The sequence below is a fragment of the Bos taurus genome, chromosome 3 (assembly GCF_002263795.3).
Source record: "Bos taurus isolate L1 Dominette 01449 registration number 42190680 breed Hereford chromosome 3, ARS-UCD2.0, whole genome shotgun sequence".
NCBI lineage: Eukaryota > Metazoa > Chordata > Mammalia > Artiodactyla > Bovidae > Bos > Bos taurus.
The window spans coordinates 69,514,716-69,533,789 of record NC_037330.1 but is presented as its reverse complement, the minus strand read 5'-3'; the positions used below and the strand labels follow the sequence as shown (position 1 = coordinate 69,533,789).

Genomic DNA, 19,074 nt, shown 5'->3' with positions numbered 1-19,074 from the left:
AAGTCTCACAGGTATCTTTCTATGAAAACTGAAGAACTGTTGACGGACATTCACAGCATCCAACATGCTCACATTTTGGGGAAGAAGACTGAGGTCATTGTCAATACAAATGTTCAAAGTTTACTCTGATTGGAGTTAAACTTAAAAAAACCATTAACATGTTTGGAGCTAACTCACAGACATTTACACTTTGGCAATTTACTTATAAGACTCTGGAAGATAACTGAACTAGCCCATTGTTTGATACACTTAAATGGATTTATAAAGTAAAAACTGAATGTATTAATGCCTTCACTGGCTTTAAATGATGGTAGGAACTACTGAGCTGAGGCCATGATGATTTCTGAATTTATAAACACACACACATACAATGTATACTAGACACATATAAGTATGGTGTATGCAACACGTGGACTTCCAAGGTAGCTCAGTGGTAAAGAATTTGCCTGCCAATGCAGGAGATGTCAGTTCAATCCTTGGGTCGATCAATCCCTGGAGGAGGAAGTGGCAACCCACTCCAGTATTCTTGCCTGAAAAAATCCCATGGACAGAGGAACCCGCAGGCTACAGTCCATGGGGTTCTCAAAGAGTCAGACACAGCCGAGCAACTGAGCAAACATGCAACATATAAAAGAAAGTAATTTAAATGTTTAAAAATGTTTTATTAAAGAGACACCAAACTTCATTCCAAACATAAAGGAGCTGTTAAAAAACAATATAGCAACTGCTCTTTACTCTCTCTCTATCAGACGTGTTTGTTCACTATAAATACAATGCTGATTAGTAGCAATCAACATATAATTAGCCAAAAATGAAGGTCACATTGAGGTTGGATAGCCTAATTGATCAAGGTTTGTCCTTAAATGCTTATGACACATGTCTGGACCATGCTGCAGTTAACAGAAAACATAATGCATAAAATCAGTAGATGCATTATTACCTGGCAGACTGAGAGCAATTCTGTATTATTGGCAGCTGATATATATTCTGACTCAGTTCTGATTCTTTGTATAACCACAAAGGGGCACCTTGAATATAGTTCTTCATCATTATTTTTACATATTCTGTTCATATGCAATTAATACTCTAATATAAATTAGGATTTGGTGAGCAGAAGAGAAAGTTACACTGAAGATTAAAACAGTACAGTTCCAATGAAGAAAGGATCTAGTAACTGAAATGTTTAACAAAAAGCATAGTGTGGAAGGATTTTTTGTTTCATCATGAGAATGATGGATTTGTATAGTATAGTGGAAGATTTTCTAGACTGGGAATAGTAAAATATTAATTCTCTCATTCATTCATTTACTCTTTAATTCAACAAATATTTATCAGTCACCTACTCTGAGCCTGTTCTAGGCACTGGGGACACAGCAGTGAACAAAAGAGATAAAAATCCCTACCCTCAAGCAGTACATTCTAGTAGGAAGAGATGGGTAATAACAAATAAGTAAAATTGTTTGCTCTAAGTATTCTTGCCTGGAGAATCCCATCAACAGAGGAGCCTGGCAGGCTACAGTCCATGGGGGAGCAAAGACTCGGAGATGACTGAGCGACTAAGCACCCAAAATGATAGTAGCTGTTATAGAGAAAAATAAGGCTAGAAAGGCCAGATGATGAAAGGAACCAGGATGGGATTATAACTTTAAACAGGTAGTCAAAGGGAGGTGTCACTGAAAAGGTAATATTTGAGGAAGACTTGAAGACTAGTGATCAAACTGTAGTCCTCTGGAGAAAGAGGAGGCTAGGCAGGGAGAACAGCAAAGTCTAGGTGCTTTCTTGGATCCTTTGAAGACAATGGATGGTCACTATAACCTGAGTGCAGTGAGCAGAGGGAGAAACAGAGCAAATGTGGTCAGAGTCAGGCATGCAGTGAAGGACCTTGGAGGACATTGTTAGGACTTTGGCTTTTAATATGAGTAACTTGGGAGGCTATTGAGGGAAAGGGGCCTGAGCAAAGGAGGGATATAATGTGACTGACGTTTAACAGGATCACACTGGCTGCTGGGTGGAGAAGAGACTAAGGGACTGGAGGCAGGGGCAAGAATAGAGGCAGAGAGACCAGTCAGGGGTCACTGAAACAATATACTGGCTCCTTGAAAAGAGGAGGAGATGGTTAAAAGTAATTTGGTCCTGGGTATATTTTGAATGGAGACCAGAGGAATTAGCTCACAGCTCAAATATGAGTACAAGAGATAAGAGGGATCAAGGGTGATTCCATGGTTTTAGAGTTGGCCTTAACTGAAAAAGAAAAGACTGTTGGCGGGTGTGGGGGGTGGGGAACAATTTTAGGGATAAAGTCAGAGGCTTTCAGGGATTGAGTTTGGACATGTTAAATTTGAGATGCCAACTAAATATCCATGTAGATACATGACATAGGTGGTTGGATAAAAAGAACTGGAGTCCTGGGAATATACATATATAAACTAGGAAGGGTGGTATATAGATGGTAGTAAAACCAAAAGACTAGGTGTGATCACCAAAAGGGTAAATAAAAATTTTGAAGAGGGCTAAGCCTGGTGGAGGAGGAAACCCCAGTGTTTACAAGGTGCTGGGAAGATGAGGAGAAACCATCAAAGAATACTGAGAGGGAGGATCCAGAGAATTAAGAAGAAAGAGAATGCTATGTCCTAGGAGCCAAGTGAAGAAAGCACTTTAAGGAAGAGGGATTGATTAAACAATACTGTTGGATCAAGTAAATATGGATAGAGAATTGACCATTGGCTTAAATATATGGAGATCAATGGTATCATTTGGAGAAAATGGAGTAAGAATAAAAGCCTGAATGCAAGTAAGAAGAGAAGATTCAGACACATTGGATATAAATTATTCTTCTGAGGAATTTTGCAAAAAAAAAAGAACCACAAAGACATGAAGCAGTAACTGTAAGGGGATATGGGATCAAGGAGAAAACTTTTTAATATGGAAGAAATAACAGCATGTTTTTCTTCTGATGGGGATGATTTAGTAGAGAAGGAAAATGGTAATAAAAAAATAACGGAAGATTTCTGGAGCTGTATGCTGGAGTTTGTGAGTGAGAATAAGATCTAATGCACAAGCAGATGGGCTGGCCTTGGGCACACAGGCTGTTCCTCCAGAGAAGAGCAGGGAAGGCAGAGTAAATACATGAACACAGATAATGGCAGGAAGGTCAGTGTGGGAATCTGTAAAAGTTGTCTACTGAATGTTGATATTTTCACAGGGAAATAGGAAGCCAAGTCAAAGGCTGATAGAGACTGGGAAGGAGGGCTTGGAGGTTTGTGATGAGAGGAAAAGGTGTGAAATTGTTTTCTAGCAGAGTAGCTAGTGAATGGACAAAGGGTCTCTTGTGTGATTGAGGGACAGCATGGAGGGGACCCTGGAGGTTAGCAGCCCTCAATTTAATGGACTGTTGTGTGTGTTTTCTGCAAGAACACACTATTGCCTAGGTTGAGGCATGGAGTAGGCAGAAAGCTGCATTTAGTCATGAATGAGTTTTTGCCAGGAAAGTAAATGAGAGGGGGGAAAAGAATTGAGGGTTTATATAAAGGTGTGATTCAAAAATTCTTTTCAAAATTTTATTGAAGTATAGTTGTTTTACAATGTTGTGTTACTTTCTGGTGTACAGTTCAGTTCAGTTGCTAAGTCGTGTCTGACTCTTTGTGACCCCATAAACTGCAGCATACCAGGCCTCCCTGTCCATCACCAACTCCTGGAGTCCACTCAAACTCATGTCCACTGAGTCAGTGATGCCATCCAACCATCTCATGCTCTGTCATCCCCTTCTCCTCCCACCTTCAATCTTTCCCAGCATTAGGGTCTTTTCAAATGAGTCAGTTCTTCGCATCAGGTGGCCAAACTACTGGAGTTCAGCTTCAGCATCAGTCTTTCCAATGAATATTCATGATTGATTTCATTTATGATTGACTGGTTGGATCTCCTTGCAGTCCAAGGGACTCTCAAAGAGTCTTCTCCAACACCCCAGTTCAAAAGCATCAATTCTTCGGCACTCACCTTTCTATATAGTCCAACTCTCACATCCATACATGACTATTGGAAAATCATAGCTTTGACTAAATGGACCCTGGTTGGCAAAATAATGTCTCTGATTTTTAATATGCTAGACAAGGTTGATCATAACTTTTCTTCAAAGGAGCAAGATCTTTTAATTTCATGTCTGCAGTCACCATATGCACTGATTTTGGAGTCCAAAAACATAAAGAATGTCACTGTTTCCACTGTTTCCCCATCTATTTGCCATGAAGTGATGGGACCAGATGCCATGATCTTAGGTTTTTGAATGTTGTTTTAAGCCAACTTTTTCACTCTCCTCTTTCACTTTCATCAAGAGTCTCTTTAATTCTTCGCTTTCTGCCATAAGGGTGATATCATCTGCATATCTAAGGTTATTGATATTTCTCCCAGAAATCAACCTTGTGCTTCATCCAGTCCAGCTTGTGCTTCATCCAATCCAGCGTTTCTCATGATGTACTCTGCATATAAGTTATATAAGCAGGGTGACAATGTACAGCCTTGACATACTCCTTCCCCAATTTGGAACCAGTCTGCTGTTCCATGTCTGGTTCTAACTATTGCTTCTTGACTTGCATACAGATTTCTGAGGAGGCAGGTCAGGTGGTCTGGTATTCAAACCTGTTGATCTCTGGTTCCTCTGCCTTTTCTAAATCTAGCTTGAACATCTGGAAGTTCATGGTTCAAGTACTGTTGAAGCCTGGCCTGGAGAATTTTAAGCATTACTTTGCTAGCATGTGAGATGAGTACAATTGTGTGATAGTTTGAGCATTCTTTGGCATTGCCTTTCTTTGGGATTAAAATGAAAACTGACCTTTTCAAGTCTTGTGGCCACTGCTGAGTTTTCCAAATTTGCTGGCAAACTGAGTGCAGCACTTTTACAGCATCATCTTTTAGGATTTGAAATAGCTCAACTGGAATTCCATTACCTCCACTAACTTTGTTTATAGTGATGCTTCCTAAGGCCCACGTGACTTCACATTCCAGGATGTCCGGCTCTACGTGAGTGATCACATCATCATGATTATCTGGGTCGTGAAGATCTTTTTTGTACAGTTCTTCCATGTATTCTTGCCACCTCTTCTTAATATCTTATGCTTCTGTTAGTTCCATACCATTTATGTCCTTTATTGAGCCCATCTTAGCATGAAATGTTCCCTTGGTATCACTAATTTTCTTGAAGAGATAGCTAATCTTTCCCATTCTATTGCTTTCCTCTATTTCTTTGCACTGATCACTGAGGAAGGCTTTCTTATCTCTCCTTGCTATTCTTTGGAATTCTGCATTCAAATGGGTATATCTTTCCTTTTTTCTCCTTTGCCTTTCGCTTCTCTGTTCATAGCTGTTTGCAAGGCCTCCTCAGACAACCATTTTGCCTTTCTGCATTTCTTTTTCATGGGGATGGTCTTGATCACTGCCTCCTGTACAATGTCATGAACCTTCGTCCATAGTTCTTCAGGCACTCTGTCTATCAGATCTGATGCCTTGAATCTATTTCTCACTTCCACTGTATAATCATAAGTGATTTGATTTAGGTCATACCTGAATGGTCTAGTGGTTTCCTCTACTTTCTTCAGTTTAAGTCTGAATTTGGCAATAAGGAGTTCATGATCTGAGCCACAGTCAGCTCCCGGTCTTGTTTTTGCTGACTGTATGGAGCTTCCCAAAATTTGGCAGCAAAGAATAAAATCTGATTTTGGTATTGACCATCTGGTGATGTCCATGTGTAGAGTCTTCTCTTGTGTTGTTGGAAGAGGGTGTTTGCTATGACCAGTGTATTCTCTTGGCAAAGCTCTATTAGCCTTTGCCCTGCTTCATTCTGTACTCCAAGGCCAAATTTGCCTGTTACCCCAGGTGTTTCTTGACTTCCTACTTTTGCATTCCAGTACCCTACAATGAAAAGGACATTTTTGTGTGTGTGTAAGTTCTAGAAGGTCTTGTAGATCCTCATAGAACCGTTGAACTTTAGCTTCTTCAGCATTACTGGTCAGGGCAGACTTGGAGTACTGTGATATTGAATGGCTTGCCTTGGAAATGAACAGAGATCATTCTGTTGTTTTTGAGATTGCCTCCAAGTACTGCATTTTGGACTCTTTTGTTGACTATGATGGCTACTCCATTTCTTTAAGGGATTTTTGCCCACAGTAATAGATATAATGGTCATCTGAGTTAAATTCACCCATTCCAGTCCATTTTAGTTCACCGATTCCTAAAATGTTGGTGTTTACTCTTGCCATCTCCTTTTTGACCCCTTCCAATTTGCCTTGATTCATGGACCTAACATTCCAGGTTTCTATGAAATGTTGCTCTTTACAACATGGGACTTTACTTCCATCACCAGTCACGTTCACAACTTGGTATTGTTTTTACTTTGGCTGGTGTACAGCAAAGTGATGTTTTATATATATATATATATATATATATACACACACACACATATTTATACATACATACACATTTTTCCATTGTACTTTATTAAAAGATATTAAATATAGTTCCCTGTACTAAACAGGAAATCTGTCTATATAGAACCCTGTTTATCTATTTTATATATAGTAGTATTTATCTGTTAGTACAAAACTCATAATTTATCTCTCTTCTCCCTTCCTCTTTGGTAACCATAAATTTGTTTTCTATGTCTGTGAGTTTGTTTCTGATTTGTAAATAAGTTCATTGGTATCATTTTTCAGATTCCTCATATAAGTGATAATCATACAGTATTTGTCTTTCTCTGTCTGACTTATTTCACTTAAGCAGTGGCCTCCAAGTTGCTGCAGATGGCATTATTTCATTCTTTTTATGGCTGAGTCATATTCCATTGTATATATGTACCACATCTTCTTTAACCATTCATCTGTTAATGGACATTTAGGTTGCTTCCATGTGTTGGCTATTGTAAATCATGCTGCTATGAACACCTAGGAGCATGTATCTTTTCAAATTAAGAGTTTTCTCTGGATTTATACTCAGGAGTGGAGTTGCTGAATCACATGGTAGTTCTGTCTTTAGTTTTTTAAGAAACCTCCATACTGGTTTCCATACCGGCTGCACCAATTTACATTGCCACAATAACGTATGAAGAAGTGAAGTCACTCAGTCGTGTCCGACTCTGCGACCCCATGGACTGTAGCCTACCAGGCTCCTCTGTCCAAGGGATTTTCCAGGCAGTAGTACTGGAGTGGATTGCCATTTCCTTCTCCAGGGGATCTTCCCAACCCAGCGATCGAACCTGGGTCTCTCGCATTGTAGACAGACTCTTTACCGTATGAGGGTTCTATAAAGGAGTGATTTTCAAGAGGGACCATGGAGTTTAAATCATATAAAGAAGGAGATGGAAAGATGATAGAACTGAGGGAAACTTTGAAGGGTATCAGGTGAGTGGTTTGTAGGTCCCAGTGAGGTAGAAGAATAACTGGAGTTGAAATATTAGAGGGACTGAAATGATTAGACAGTATGATGTTTGAAATTAAGGGTGGTAATTATTGGTACTGACAAGAGCGAGGATTTGACCTTGGGGGTGAGTGGCTGTGATAAAAACAAGGTTCTGTGGTAGAGGTGATCACAGAACTAAGATGTTAATACCCCAAGATGGCTTAAATCTCAGCAGGAAATAAGCTATCAAAAGTCTTTGAGGGACATGAGGAGGAAAGCAAGCAGATTTTCTAGAGAAGACCTTTGGCTGTGGTTTACTTGCACAAGGAACCAGGAGGAAGCAAATAAGTCAAAATCCTACTGAGTTTTTAAGGTAGTTGTACTGCTAAATTCATGACCTAACCTGAAAAGGCATTTGACTGTTAAAATAATCTTTGACATGATAAACTTGTACAACAGGAAGAGAGTTTCAAAGCCACGTGGCCTTTAAAGAGGGCATATTTCCAGTGTTCAGCAGTGGTATGGCCTGAGGTTGACAGACAGGAAATAACCTTCCAGTTTGTTGAGCGAAGGATCACAGGATTATAGATAAGGAACTTCCTTCAGAGAACACAATCCAAAGAGAATAAAAGACTGTTCTTGTGCTATGCAGTAAAGGCCACTGTGCACTTACACCTCCTCCCTTTCTGAATGGGAGTTTGTATTCTAACTTCCCTAGCCCTGTTCCCCATTGTGCATTTAGTGTCAAGACCTGATGGAGAGACTACCCATCATCCATAGATCCTAGACTGTGGGTTGAAGTTCAGTACCACACAGGACTCTGAGTTGTCTCCCTTGGGAAGAAGGGTCCTCTAGAGGACAGATGGATAGACTATAGAAAACGAAAGGAACTGCCCATTGATATCTGTGCCTCTTGTTTCATTTCTTCATGGTACATAAGAGGCTGCTCAGTCCACAATTACATTGCTTTATTTCTTCTTTCCTTCCTGCTTGCATCTCAGGTTGAACATTTAAAACTTATAAGTTTATGCTATTTGAGTAGAAATACAATGTGTGACCCAACTGATCCAAGGCTTAGAACAGGGGTGCTTTATTCAGCTTTTTGCCTCCTTCTAGCAACTAGATGCTGCTGCTGCTGCTGCTGAGGCCTTAAGGGATGACAGAGTCACCAGATGAAGGAGCCTGGAAGAGAGCCGCCACTGACTGCAAACACCGCCTTATACTATTATATGGCCAAAAAGAAACTATTGTGTTTAGTCACTGAAAAACTGAAGTTTATTAGTTACAATAGATGGCTTTATTCTTCCTAATGCTAATCTTGAGAAAAATATCTCTACTTCTCTATACTGCAGTTTTTTCATTTATAAAAATAGGTGGTTGGACAAGATAATCACTGAGGTTCCTAGTGATACTAAATGATTAATCCCTGTTTTTATTGTATACGAACAAACATGAGATTATACTTCTGTCTTGTCACCTTCCATAAATTCATCATTAATCACACACATCCAGAATTCAAATAGAGTTTCTCAGTTCTGTCATCCAAGAATGTTCAAAATTGCTAAACCCAGTGAGGCATTTTTTTTGCCTTACCTGTGTGGTAGGGCACTGTAGGTTTACCACCACGGAGGGACTGGTACAGGTGAGCAGGTTAAAGTAAAACAAAATGGACTTGTTCCTAAAAAACAACATAATAGTTTTTAGTGACTGTGGAAATATTTCATATCATTTCATATCATCGGGTATACTTTAATATAACATGACCTTTAAAAATCTGCTTCATTTCCTCTAGGAAGTTGCAACATATTCCCCAAATTCCCATCAAGTGGCCTAACACTTAAAGTAGCTTTTGGTAATAGTAAAAAGTCAAAATAATCAAATTGTCCATCAACAGGGGATTGGTTCAATAAAGAACTCCACATCTATAAAGTAAAAGATCATGCTGCCATTGAAAATAATGTTGAAAAATATTTAATGGATGAATTTAAGAAGCAGGTTACTAAAGAGTATCAAAATATGATTTAATTTTGCAAAAACAGTTATAACACATTATATGCAGAAACAAATGATTATATCTGAATGGTGGCATTATATTTATTTAGATAATTTTGTATTTTATGGGTTTCATGAGATAAACATGTATTATTTCAGTGATCTGAAAAAAGGTAAATTTAGTTATATTTTCTCTCTGTTTAAAATTATGTTCAGGGGCATAGTGGTGGCATAACTTGACATTTATTATTGGGGATCTTCCCTCATGGCTCAGATGGTAAAGAATCTGCCTGCAATGCTGGAGACCTGGGTTCAATCCCTGGGTCAGGAAGATTCCCCTGGAGAAGGGAATGGCAACCCACTCCAGTAATTCTTGCCTGGAGAATTCCATGGACAGAGGAGCCTGGCAGGCTACAGTCCATGGAGTCACAAAGAGTCGGACACAACTGAATGACAAACACACACACCACACACACACTTCGCTAGCAATAGTGATGACTTTGCCATTTGGCAAGCCACGTTTCTCCTCTAAATCTCAATTTCCTCAGCAGTAAAATGGGGATAATACCAGCCTGACCTGCTGAACAGTGGTGTTGGAGGACATAGGAAAGGGTGGGCTCAAGACAAATGGCTGTCTAACTTTAGTATGCATCAGTGAACCTTGGGGTGTGTGTTGAAAACTGTGATTCCTGACTCCTTCTCAACCCTTCAGAGCCCAGACCCTAGGAATTCACATTTCCCCCTGTGATCCCCAACTGATTCAGATACAGGTGGTCTATAAACAATATCTTGAGAGAACATAGCCATATACATTCAAGAGGAATGTTTCCAGAACCTTGTAAAGTCCCAAGTTAACATGACTACATATACAACATAAAATGTATAATAGGTTGTTGAGTTATATTTTTCCTGCTGACTCACAATCACCAAATAGGATCTGAATCAAGAAACAAAAAAAAGCTCTCCACAGAAAATGTGGGCTAGATCCTTGCATCACTTCTGCTGCTTCTTGCTCATGTCTTCATAAGCAAAAGATGAGTGAGGGAGGTGATTGGAGACAGTGGAACTGGCAGGATACAGTCATCAGAGTTCAGAGGGTTTTTTCTCCCCTCCTCATTGAAAGGGTGGATTATTTCTTCTGGGTTTCAAACCACAAAGGCTCTGAGAGAATCTCTCACAGAGACAGAGGGTATCCCAGTTGGTTCTAGAGGTAAAGAACCCACCTGCCAATGCCAAAGACATAAGAGATTTGTGTTCGATCCTGGGGTTGGGAAGATCTCCTGGAGGAATATATGACCCATTCCAGTATTCTTGCCTGAAGAATCCCATGGACAGAGGAGCCTGGCAAGCTATAGTCCCAGGCTATGGCTGGGACGGTATGGCAGGCTGCCACAAAGTCTCAAAGTGTCAGACGTGACTAAAGCGACTGAGCACACATGGACATGGGAAGGGAGGACCAGCATCTCGGTTTCCAGCTGGATACTGCTTTGTGTGGCAGACTTACTACAGCCCTCTACCCATTTTAGCAGAGAAATGTGAGACCCAGAAACCACAAGAGAGTGGAAATAGACCAATGGTGCAGATGGAGGACAGCACTGAAGTGGTCTGTCATGGAAGGGTATGGAGCCAAGGAAATGGGCTTGCATCTTCCTGGTGGTACATCACCTGATAAGAGACTGGAGATGAATCACTAGGGATGGAGCTGAAGGGGTTTGGTGGAGAGAAAGCCAAAACTCATTTCTCAGATCAAAAGACTAGTCAGTAAGGACTTCCCCAGAGAATTTCCACTTTCACACCATGAGAGAGCCAGGCTTTGTCAAGGAGAGAGTGTATGGATAGTCAGTTACATCTTAGTTTCAGTAGTAACAACCATGTGGGACTAGGGCACTGGCCAGGAAAGTAACAGACACTCTTTCTCCTTCTATATGTCACAACACAAAGCGCTAAAACCAGGAGGGAGGGAAGAGAAGGAAAATAACAGAACAGGCCCACTCTTAAGTTCTCTTGCAGAGTTCAAACCTGAGCTGGGGAATTGGAAGAGATGGACTCAAATTTTAAATTGGACTACACTGAACTTTTTAACAGAAAGTGTTTAGAAAGCTATGGAAGATACCCAAGATGCCAAAACAAGAACAAAAGAAATTTGAAAGAACATTATTGAAGGCAATAATAAGGGGGAAATAAACCCACTTCCGGAGAAGGCAATGGCACCCTACTCCAGTACTCTTGCCTGGAAAATCCCATGGATGGAGGAGCCTGGTGGGCTATAGTCCATGGGGTCGCTAAGAGTCAGACACGACTAAGTGACTTCACTTTCACTTTTCACTTTCATGCACTGGAGAAGAAAATGGCAACCCACTCCAGTGTTCTTGCCTGGAGAATTCCCAGGGACGGGGGAGCCTGTTGGGCTGCTGTCTATGGGGTCGCACAGAGTCGGACACGGCTGCCGCGACTTAGTAGCAGCAGCAGCAGCAAACCCACTTCATGTTTGTAATCCCATCGAGTTCTGATGGCTCAAGAATCTGGCTATAAATGCAGGCACAGTATGCACAAGGCTACTTAAAGATTCCACAAGAGTGAATTTGGCTCTTTCACCACACAGGCCGCTATACATTCTACACAGTCGCATGGTGCACGTGACTCAAATTTGTACCTAAGTGAATAAATAAATTATTGCATGTCATGCATGGGTCATTGGAGTCCCTTAGGAGTAGTTAAAAGGCTGAATGGTAAGTCAGCAAGTGTCAAGAGTCCACCTTAGGTAAAACTGACTTATAAACTGCAAAATGCTGCATAAACTTGTTATTCGCCAGATAATGCAAGCCTCAAGGGTAAAGTTTGTACCTTATTCATGTTTATATCCATCTACTTTCCCAACACTTAGCCTAGTACTTGGCCCATTCCAGGCACTCATCAGATGTTGCAGAATGAATGAGATCAATTTCAGAATAAGTTTCTCAGTATCTTAGAATCCTCCTTAGTTTTTTAACACATCTGTACTCATTCTGTCAAAGCCTGCCTGATATCCTTTAATGTCAGTGGTCCTCAGATTCCTTATATACAAATCTGCGACCCCATGAACTATATAGCCCGTCAAGCTCCTCTGTCCATGGGATTTCCCAGGCAAGAATACTGGAGTGGGTAGTCACTTCCTTCTCCAGGGGATCTTTCCAACCCAGGTAGGGAACCTGGGCCTGCTGCATTGCAGGACGATTCTTTACCATCTGAGGCATTAGGGAAGCCAAATGGTAATGACTGGAGAGGAATAATTCTGCAAAAGTGATTAAGGATGTAACTCATTATTTAACTTGAATTATATTTCCACCATAAATATAAGAAGGGCTTCCCTGGTGGCTCAGAGGTTAAAGCATCTGCCTGCAATGCAGGAGACCTGGGTTCGATCCCTGGGTTGGGAAGATTCCCCTGGAGAGGAAATGGCAACCCACTCCAGTATTCTTGCCTGGAGAATCCCATGGACGGAGGAGCCAGGTGGGCTACAGTCCATGGGGTCACAAAGAGTCGGACACGACTGAGCGACTTCACTTTCACTTTCATATTTCCATCATGAAACAATAAAATAGAACCAACTACAAACTACTAGTTCAAGATGAGGTAAGATGCACTTAAGCCCATCTCTTTTCCTTCCTGAGACATATGAAATAGAAAAATAAAAATACCGAAAGGGATAAACACTGCCGTACCAGCTAAGGATGTGCAGGATGGGATCTGCTCACAATTGCACATGAGGGCAATAATTTCTGGAAGATGAAGAGCATATGAGAGTGTGTTGAGTGATGAATGCACTATAGAAAAGCTACAAAAAGGGTGGGATATATGTCCAACCTAGATAGCATATCAAAAGCAGAGACATTACTTTGCCAACAAACGTCCGTCTAGTCAAGGCTATGGTTTTTCCATTAGTCATGTATGGATGTGAGAGTTGGACTGTGAAGAAGGCTGAGTGCTGAAGAATTGATGCTTTTGAACTGTGGTGTTGAAGACTCTTGAGAGTCCCTTGGACTGCAAGGAGATCCAACCAGACCATTCTGAAGGAGATCAGCCCTGGGATTTCTTTGGAAGGAATGATGCTAAAGCTGAAACTCCAGTACTTTGGCTACCTCATGTGAAGAGTTGACTCATTGGAAAAGACTCTGATGCTGGGAGGGATTGGGGGCAGGAGGAGAGGGGATGAGATGAGATGGCTGGATGGCCTCATTGACTCAATGGATGTGAGTCTGAGTGAATTCTGGGAGTTGGTGATGGACAGGGAGGCCTGGCGTGCTGCAATTCATGGGGTCGCAAAGAGTTGGACATGACTGAGCGACTGAACTGAACTGAACTGAACTGATGATATGCCTGTTAGAAAGCATGATACATTCTGGACTCAAAAATGAGAAATGTGGCCAAAAGTGAGAAGATTAATTAAAGGTTTATATACAGGTCTACAGTACAAATCAGCACCTCTGTGCTCCCCCCATAGTCCTACACTTAAGACTTCTAGGATCCAGGAAAAACAGGCAAAAACAAAGGCCTCTTTTGTTGAATGATAGCAAGGGCCTTTGTGAAACTGGATACCCCAGTCTACAATCCTTCATATTCTGGCATTTTAAAAGTCCATGTCTGACAGTCAGCTTCCCACCAGTTCATGTGGTAGTGAAATGTAATAGCTAATACAGTGTTCCTATCCCGTACGAGGCAGAGGTCTCCTTGGAAAAACTGACCCAGTGACACAGCAGCTGAGCAAATTCACACAAGTGACCCAATTCTTTCTATGGTAAAAATGGATTACCAAGTAGCATCAGGAATTTAAGAGAAATCAGAAAATTAAAGGAAAGACTAAAATAAACAAACAAAAAGCAATGCTGGATAAAATAAAAATAATTCAGAGCATAGAAGGGACCTTTAAAAAACAGTATTTTCAGAGAGATTCAATCAGATTATTCATAAATAAAAATACTATGTTATTATAAACAATTAGAAAACAAGAGGGCTTTAAGAGAATAAAATAATGATTAACAAAATCTAAAAATCAAAGGCAGAACTGGAAAAAACTTGACAAAATCTTCTAGAATACAGAATAAAAAGTCATAAATGGAAAATATAAGGGGGAAAAAAAAGGTATTGAGACTAATCAAAGCGGTCCAAGTTACGAATAATAGAGTTCCAAAAGGACAGCCAATAAAATGGAAAGAATGAAAACAGAAAAGAAATAACAGAAGAAAATTTTTCAGAGGAAAAATTTTTCTAAAGAACTTTTAGAAAAAGTTTTCTAAAGAACTGAAAACTGAAAACTTTTAGAAAAAAATTTTCTAAAGAACTGAGTCACAGTTCTTTAGAATTAAAGGACCCATCAAAGACTAGACAAAAAGATTTTTTTTTAAGTAAGACCTACATTGAATTGTAAGATTTCAGAACACCAAAAATAAATAATTTTAAATGCTTTCCCAAAGGAAAAATCTTTCAAAACAGAAAAAATGATTTCACCACAAGGTTTGTGAATCAGACTAACATTAGACAGAGTGGATGCCAAAAACAACAGAATAACATCTTAAAATTCTGACAGGAATTGTCTTTCAAGATACATCTCTAAAGCTCAACCATCAATCAATTGTAAAGAGGGAGAAGAAAAACATTTCCAAGGATTTATCTTTCTATGCTTTCTTGTCTTATGAAGATAGTCAAGAATGTTCTCCATCAAAACAAGAGTGTCAACAAAGAAAAAAGACAAGCTGGGATACAGAAAAAAGTTCATGGCACAAATTCAGGCTAAAAAAAATCCTTCTGTAAATCTAAAGTTAACTGAGCATTCTCTTATTTGCTAAGTCTAGCAGCAGGGTCCAATCTAATGAGGTAGATAAGTCTCAGAATTAAAGCTATGCACTGAGCCTAAAATTTGCCTGGTGCTGAGTAGAACAAAAAGCAGAAACTCTGCAAGGTAGGTGTTCAGAGAAGAGGGAGCCCTTAAAAAATAGTGGGGTTGGAAAGGCAGAAAAACTGTTGTCCTGATAGAGACTGTCCAAGAAAACTTGCTGGCAAATAAAACCTTATACAAGAATGTCATTGCTCTAAGTCGAAATACACTAAAATGCAGAATGATGCTAAGCTGCAAATAAAGTGTAAAATTTGGCTTTGGTATCAAGGACACAGTAGAAATGAAAATGTAATGGCCAGACAGTGAATAAACATTAAATAGCTATTAAAAAGTACAAGTCTTATTTCGAAAACTTTTAGAGTCAATCTACCAATAGAATATGAATGATTCTGATGAAGTTGCAGAATTGAACTTTATTACAAACTCAATCAGGTAAAGGGTAAACACAGAAAGAGGAATGTTCACAGCAGCACCATTCACAATCACCATGACATGGAAGCAACCTAAGTGTCCATCAACAGAGGAACAGACGAAGAAGATGTGGTGTGCGTATACAGTGGGATATTAGCCATAGAAAGAATGAAATAATGCCATTTGCAGCTATATAGATAGACCTAGAGATTCTCATGTTGAGTAAAGTAAGTCAGACAGAGAAATACAAATACTATATAATGTATCACTCATATGCGGAATTTTAAGAAAGGGTACAAATGAATTTATCTACAAAACAGAAATAGAGATACAGATGTAGAAAACAAACATGGTTACCAGAAGATGGGAGGGGGAAGAAGGGATAAATTGGGAGATTGGGATTGATATATAAAACTGATAACTAATAAACACATTATTTAGCACAGGGAACTTTACTCAACACTCTGTACTGGCCTATATGGGAAAATAATCTAAAAAGAATGGTTATATGTGTGTGTGTATATATATATATGTATATCAATAACCTCAGATATGCAGATGACGCCACCCTTATGGCAGAAAGTTAAGAGGAACTCAAAAGCCTCTTGATGAAAGTGAAAGTGGAGAGTGAAAAAGTTGGCTTAAAGCTCAACATTCAGAAAACGAAGATCATGGCATCCGGTCCAATCACTTCATGGGAAATAGATGGGGAAACAGTGGAAACAGTGTCAGACTTTATTTTTCTGGGCTCCAAAATCACTGCAGATGGTGACTGCAGCCATGAAATTAAAAGACGCTTACTCCTTGGAAGGAAAGTTATGACCAACCTAGATAGCATATTCAAAGCAGAGACATTACTTTGCCAACAAAGGTCCATCTAGTCAAGACTATGGTTTTTCCTGTGGTCATGTATGGATGTGAGAGTTGGACTGTGAAGAAGACTGAGCGCTGAAGAACTGATGCTTTTGAACTGTGGTGTTGGAGAAGACTCTTGAGAGTCCCTTGGACTGCAAGGAGATCCAACCAGACCATTCTGAAGGAGATCAGCCCTGGGATTTCTTTGGAAGGAATGATGCTAAAGCTGAAACTCCAGTACTTTGGCCACCTCATGCAAAGAGTTGACTCATTGGAAAAGACTCTGATGCTGGGAGGGATTGAGGACAAGGGGAGAAGGGGACGACAGAGGATGCGATGGCTGGATGGCATTGCTGACTCGATGGACATGAGTCTCAGTGAACTCTGGGAGTTGGTGATGGACAGGGAGGCCTGGCCTGCTGCGATTCATGGGGTCGCAAAGAGTCGGACACAACTGAGTGACTGATCTGATATGATATATATATATATATATATAAAACTGATTCACTTTCCTGTACATCTGAAATTAATATATCATTGCAAATCAACTATACTCCAAAAAAATTTTTTTAAAAAGAAAGTAGAAATAGGAATGGAAAAGAAAGATGGAGAATGGTAGTGGGGATAATACCCTCTTCTTACATAAAGAGCAGTTAAGACTCTGACAAAAGTTAGTGGAAGAAGCAATAGAGACTCAGAATACTATGTAAAGTCATGAAAGTAACTATAAGAAAATCTAAAGGTAATAATTTAACTATCAAACATGGAAGGTGGAAGAAGATCAGGAAAACATAAAATACATGAGTTAAATCTTCCATTTTTCATAGCAGGCTATCAGTGGATACTATCTAAAATTAATAAAGCATGAAATCAAAGAATATGATTCAAAGTTATGCAAAAAACTTCCAGAAGAACTAAGACCAGTATTTATTTCCCCCCAAGTCATATGTTAAAATCAAGCCCCCAACGTGATGGTTGTTAGGAGATGGGGCCTTTGCAGGTGCTTAGGTCAGGGGGGTGTAGCTCTCATAAATGGGATTAGTGCACTTATAAAAGAGGCCCAGAGATCTCTCTAATCCTTTCCTCCATTTGAGGATGCATAATAAAGATGTCAAACCAGGGAATGGACCCTCACCAAGAAACTGACCAAGCTGACACCTGATCATGAACTTCCAATACCCAGAACTGTGAGATGTAAATTTTTGTTGTTTACAAGCTTAGTCTATGGTATTTTGTTGTAGCAGCCTGAAGTGTCTAAAGCAACCAGAAAGAGGAGAAATTATCTTGTGGAATGAAACTGTGGGTAAGGAGTCTTAAGACAGGAGACCATTGCTTTTATTGCCTTTATTATAAGCTCTTCATTATTCAAACAAGTTGGTTTACTTTCACAGGCATATTTTATTTTGCTACAGATTTTAAAAACTAAAGCGAGTGGCAAATCTGGGCTTGTAGAATGTTCAAACAAATTTGTGAGATCTCTTTGCCATTTCGTAAGAGTTTTTTCAGTGAATTGCAGATAAAGGTACTCTTTCACTTAGATGTCAAATTAATGCAAAATTTAAATGGAAGTTTTGTTCTCTTAATCTTTCCTGTTTCCCATTCTGAAGTTCATACTAGGTGGATGGGTATTTCAGTCTGTCTAATTTGGCAATTGGGCTGTATCAGTGTTCAAAGTGTTTTTAACCCACATTTTATAAGCTGAAGTTTTTGTAGTAGCCAGAAGGTGGCAACAAAACCAATCGAGTTCTTGCAATTTAGTAGAAATTCCAAAGAAAAGAATCATACCCAAGTATCATGAATAACTTCCCTGCAACCCAAAAGGCAGAGAAAGTCACACACATCAAAAAAGCACCCCATTTCACTTAGAGTTTATCTCTTTTGGCATTTTAGAAAACTTCCAGTTTTTCCCTTGGAATCCTTTTGTTTAGGCATGGATAAACGAAGCATAGAACCAACAGATTCTAGCCCAAACTCTGTTGCACATCTCTAAGCATAGAATTTTAAGCTCAGTTATTTCATTAATCATGAAATTACTGAGCACAAATGTTCTGTTACAGTCTAACAAGTATGTCCTGGACCCAACTGTTCCGAGTGTCTAAACTGCTTACACATCCTAACAAAGATCCATTTCATCTGCAAACGAACATACATACACACACATTTATTTGTAATAACGGTACTTTTTTCTGCTTGGTCTATTTATTTTTTAGTGGAGGAGGGAAAAGAAGAGGAGGTTAAAACAATGTTTTTTGTCTGCTTCAAGCACTTTCCCAAAGAATGATGTTTCATTCATTATACATCATTATGGAAGGACAGTATTCTCCTGGCTTTCATGATGGTCTGAATTCAAGGTAATATGTGTTTTTTCTGAAATCAGGTGTATTTATTTGGACAATGTGGGTTGTCCTGTGTGTTCCTGTTCTCATATGTAAGCACTTTTGCTTCAAAAACAAATAAAAAATAACATAATACAACTTTTGTTTAATTTGGGTCTGGGCTAATTACTTAAGGAGCTATTTAGCAATAATGGTCTCAGATATTTAAATTCCCTATGACGCTGC

At 39.5% G+C, this 19,074-nt stretch overlaps 1 protein-coding gene across 4 annotated transcripts in view; it reads right to left on the bottom strand.

Annotated features, from left to right (window-relative positions):
- The window catches only part of SLC44A5 (solute carrier family 44 member 5), a 427,045-nt gene that overhangs the window by 50,161 nt on the left and 357,810 nt on the right, over positions 1-19,074 (bottom strand). For all 4 annotated transcript variants that reach the window (XM_059884629.1, XM_024989419.2, NM_001281916.1 and 1 more), the window contains 1 exon segment: positions 8,977-9,061. In XM_059884629.1, the coding sequence (XP_059740612.1) occupies positions 8,977-9,061 (85 nt within the window).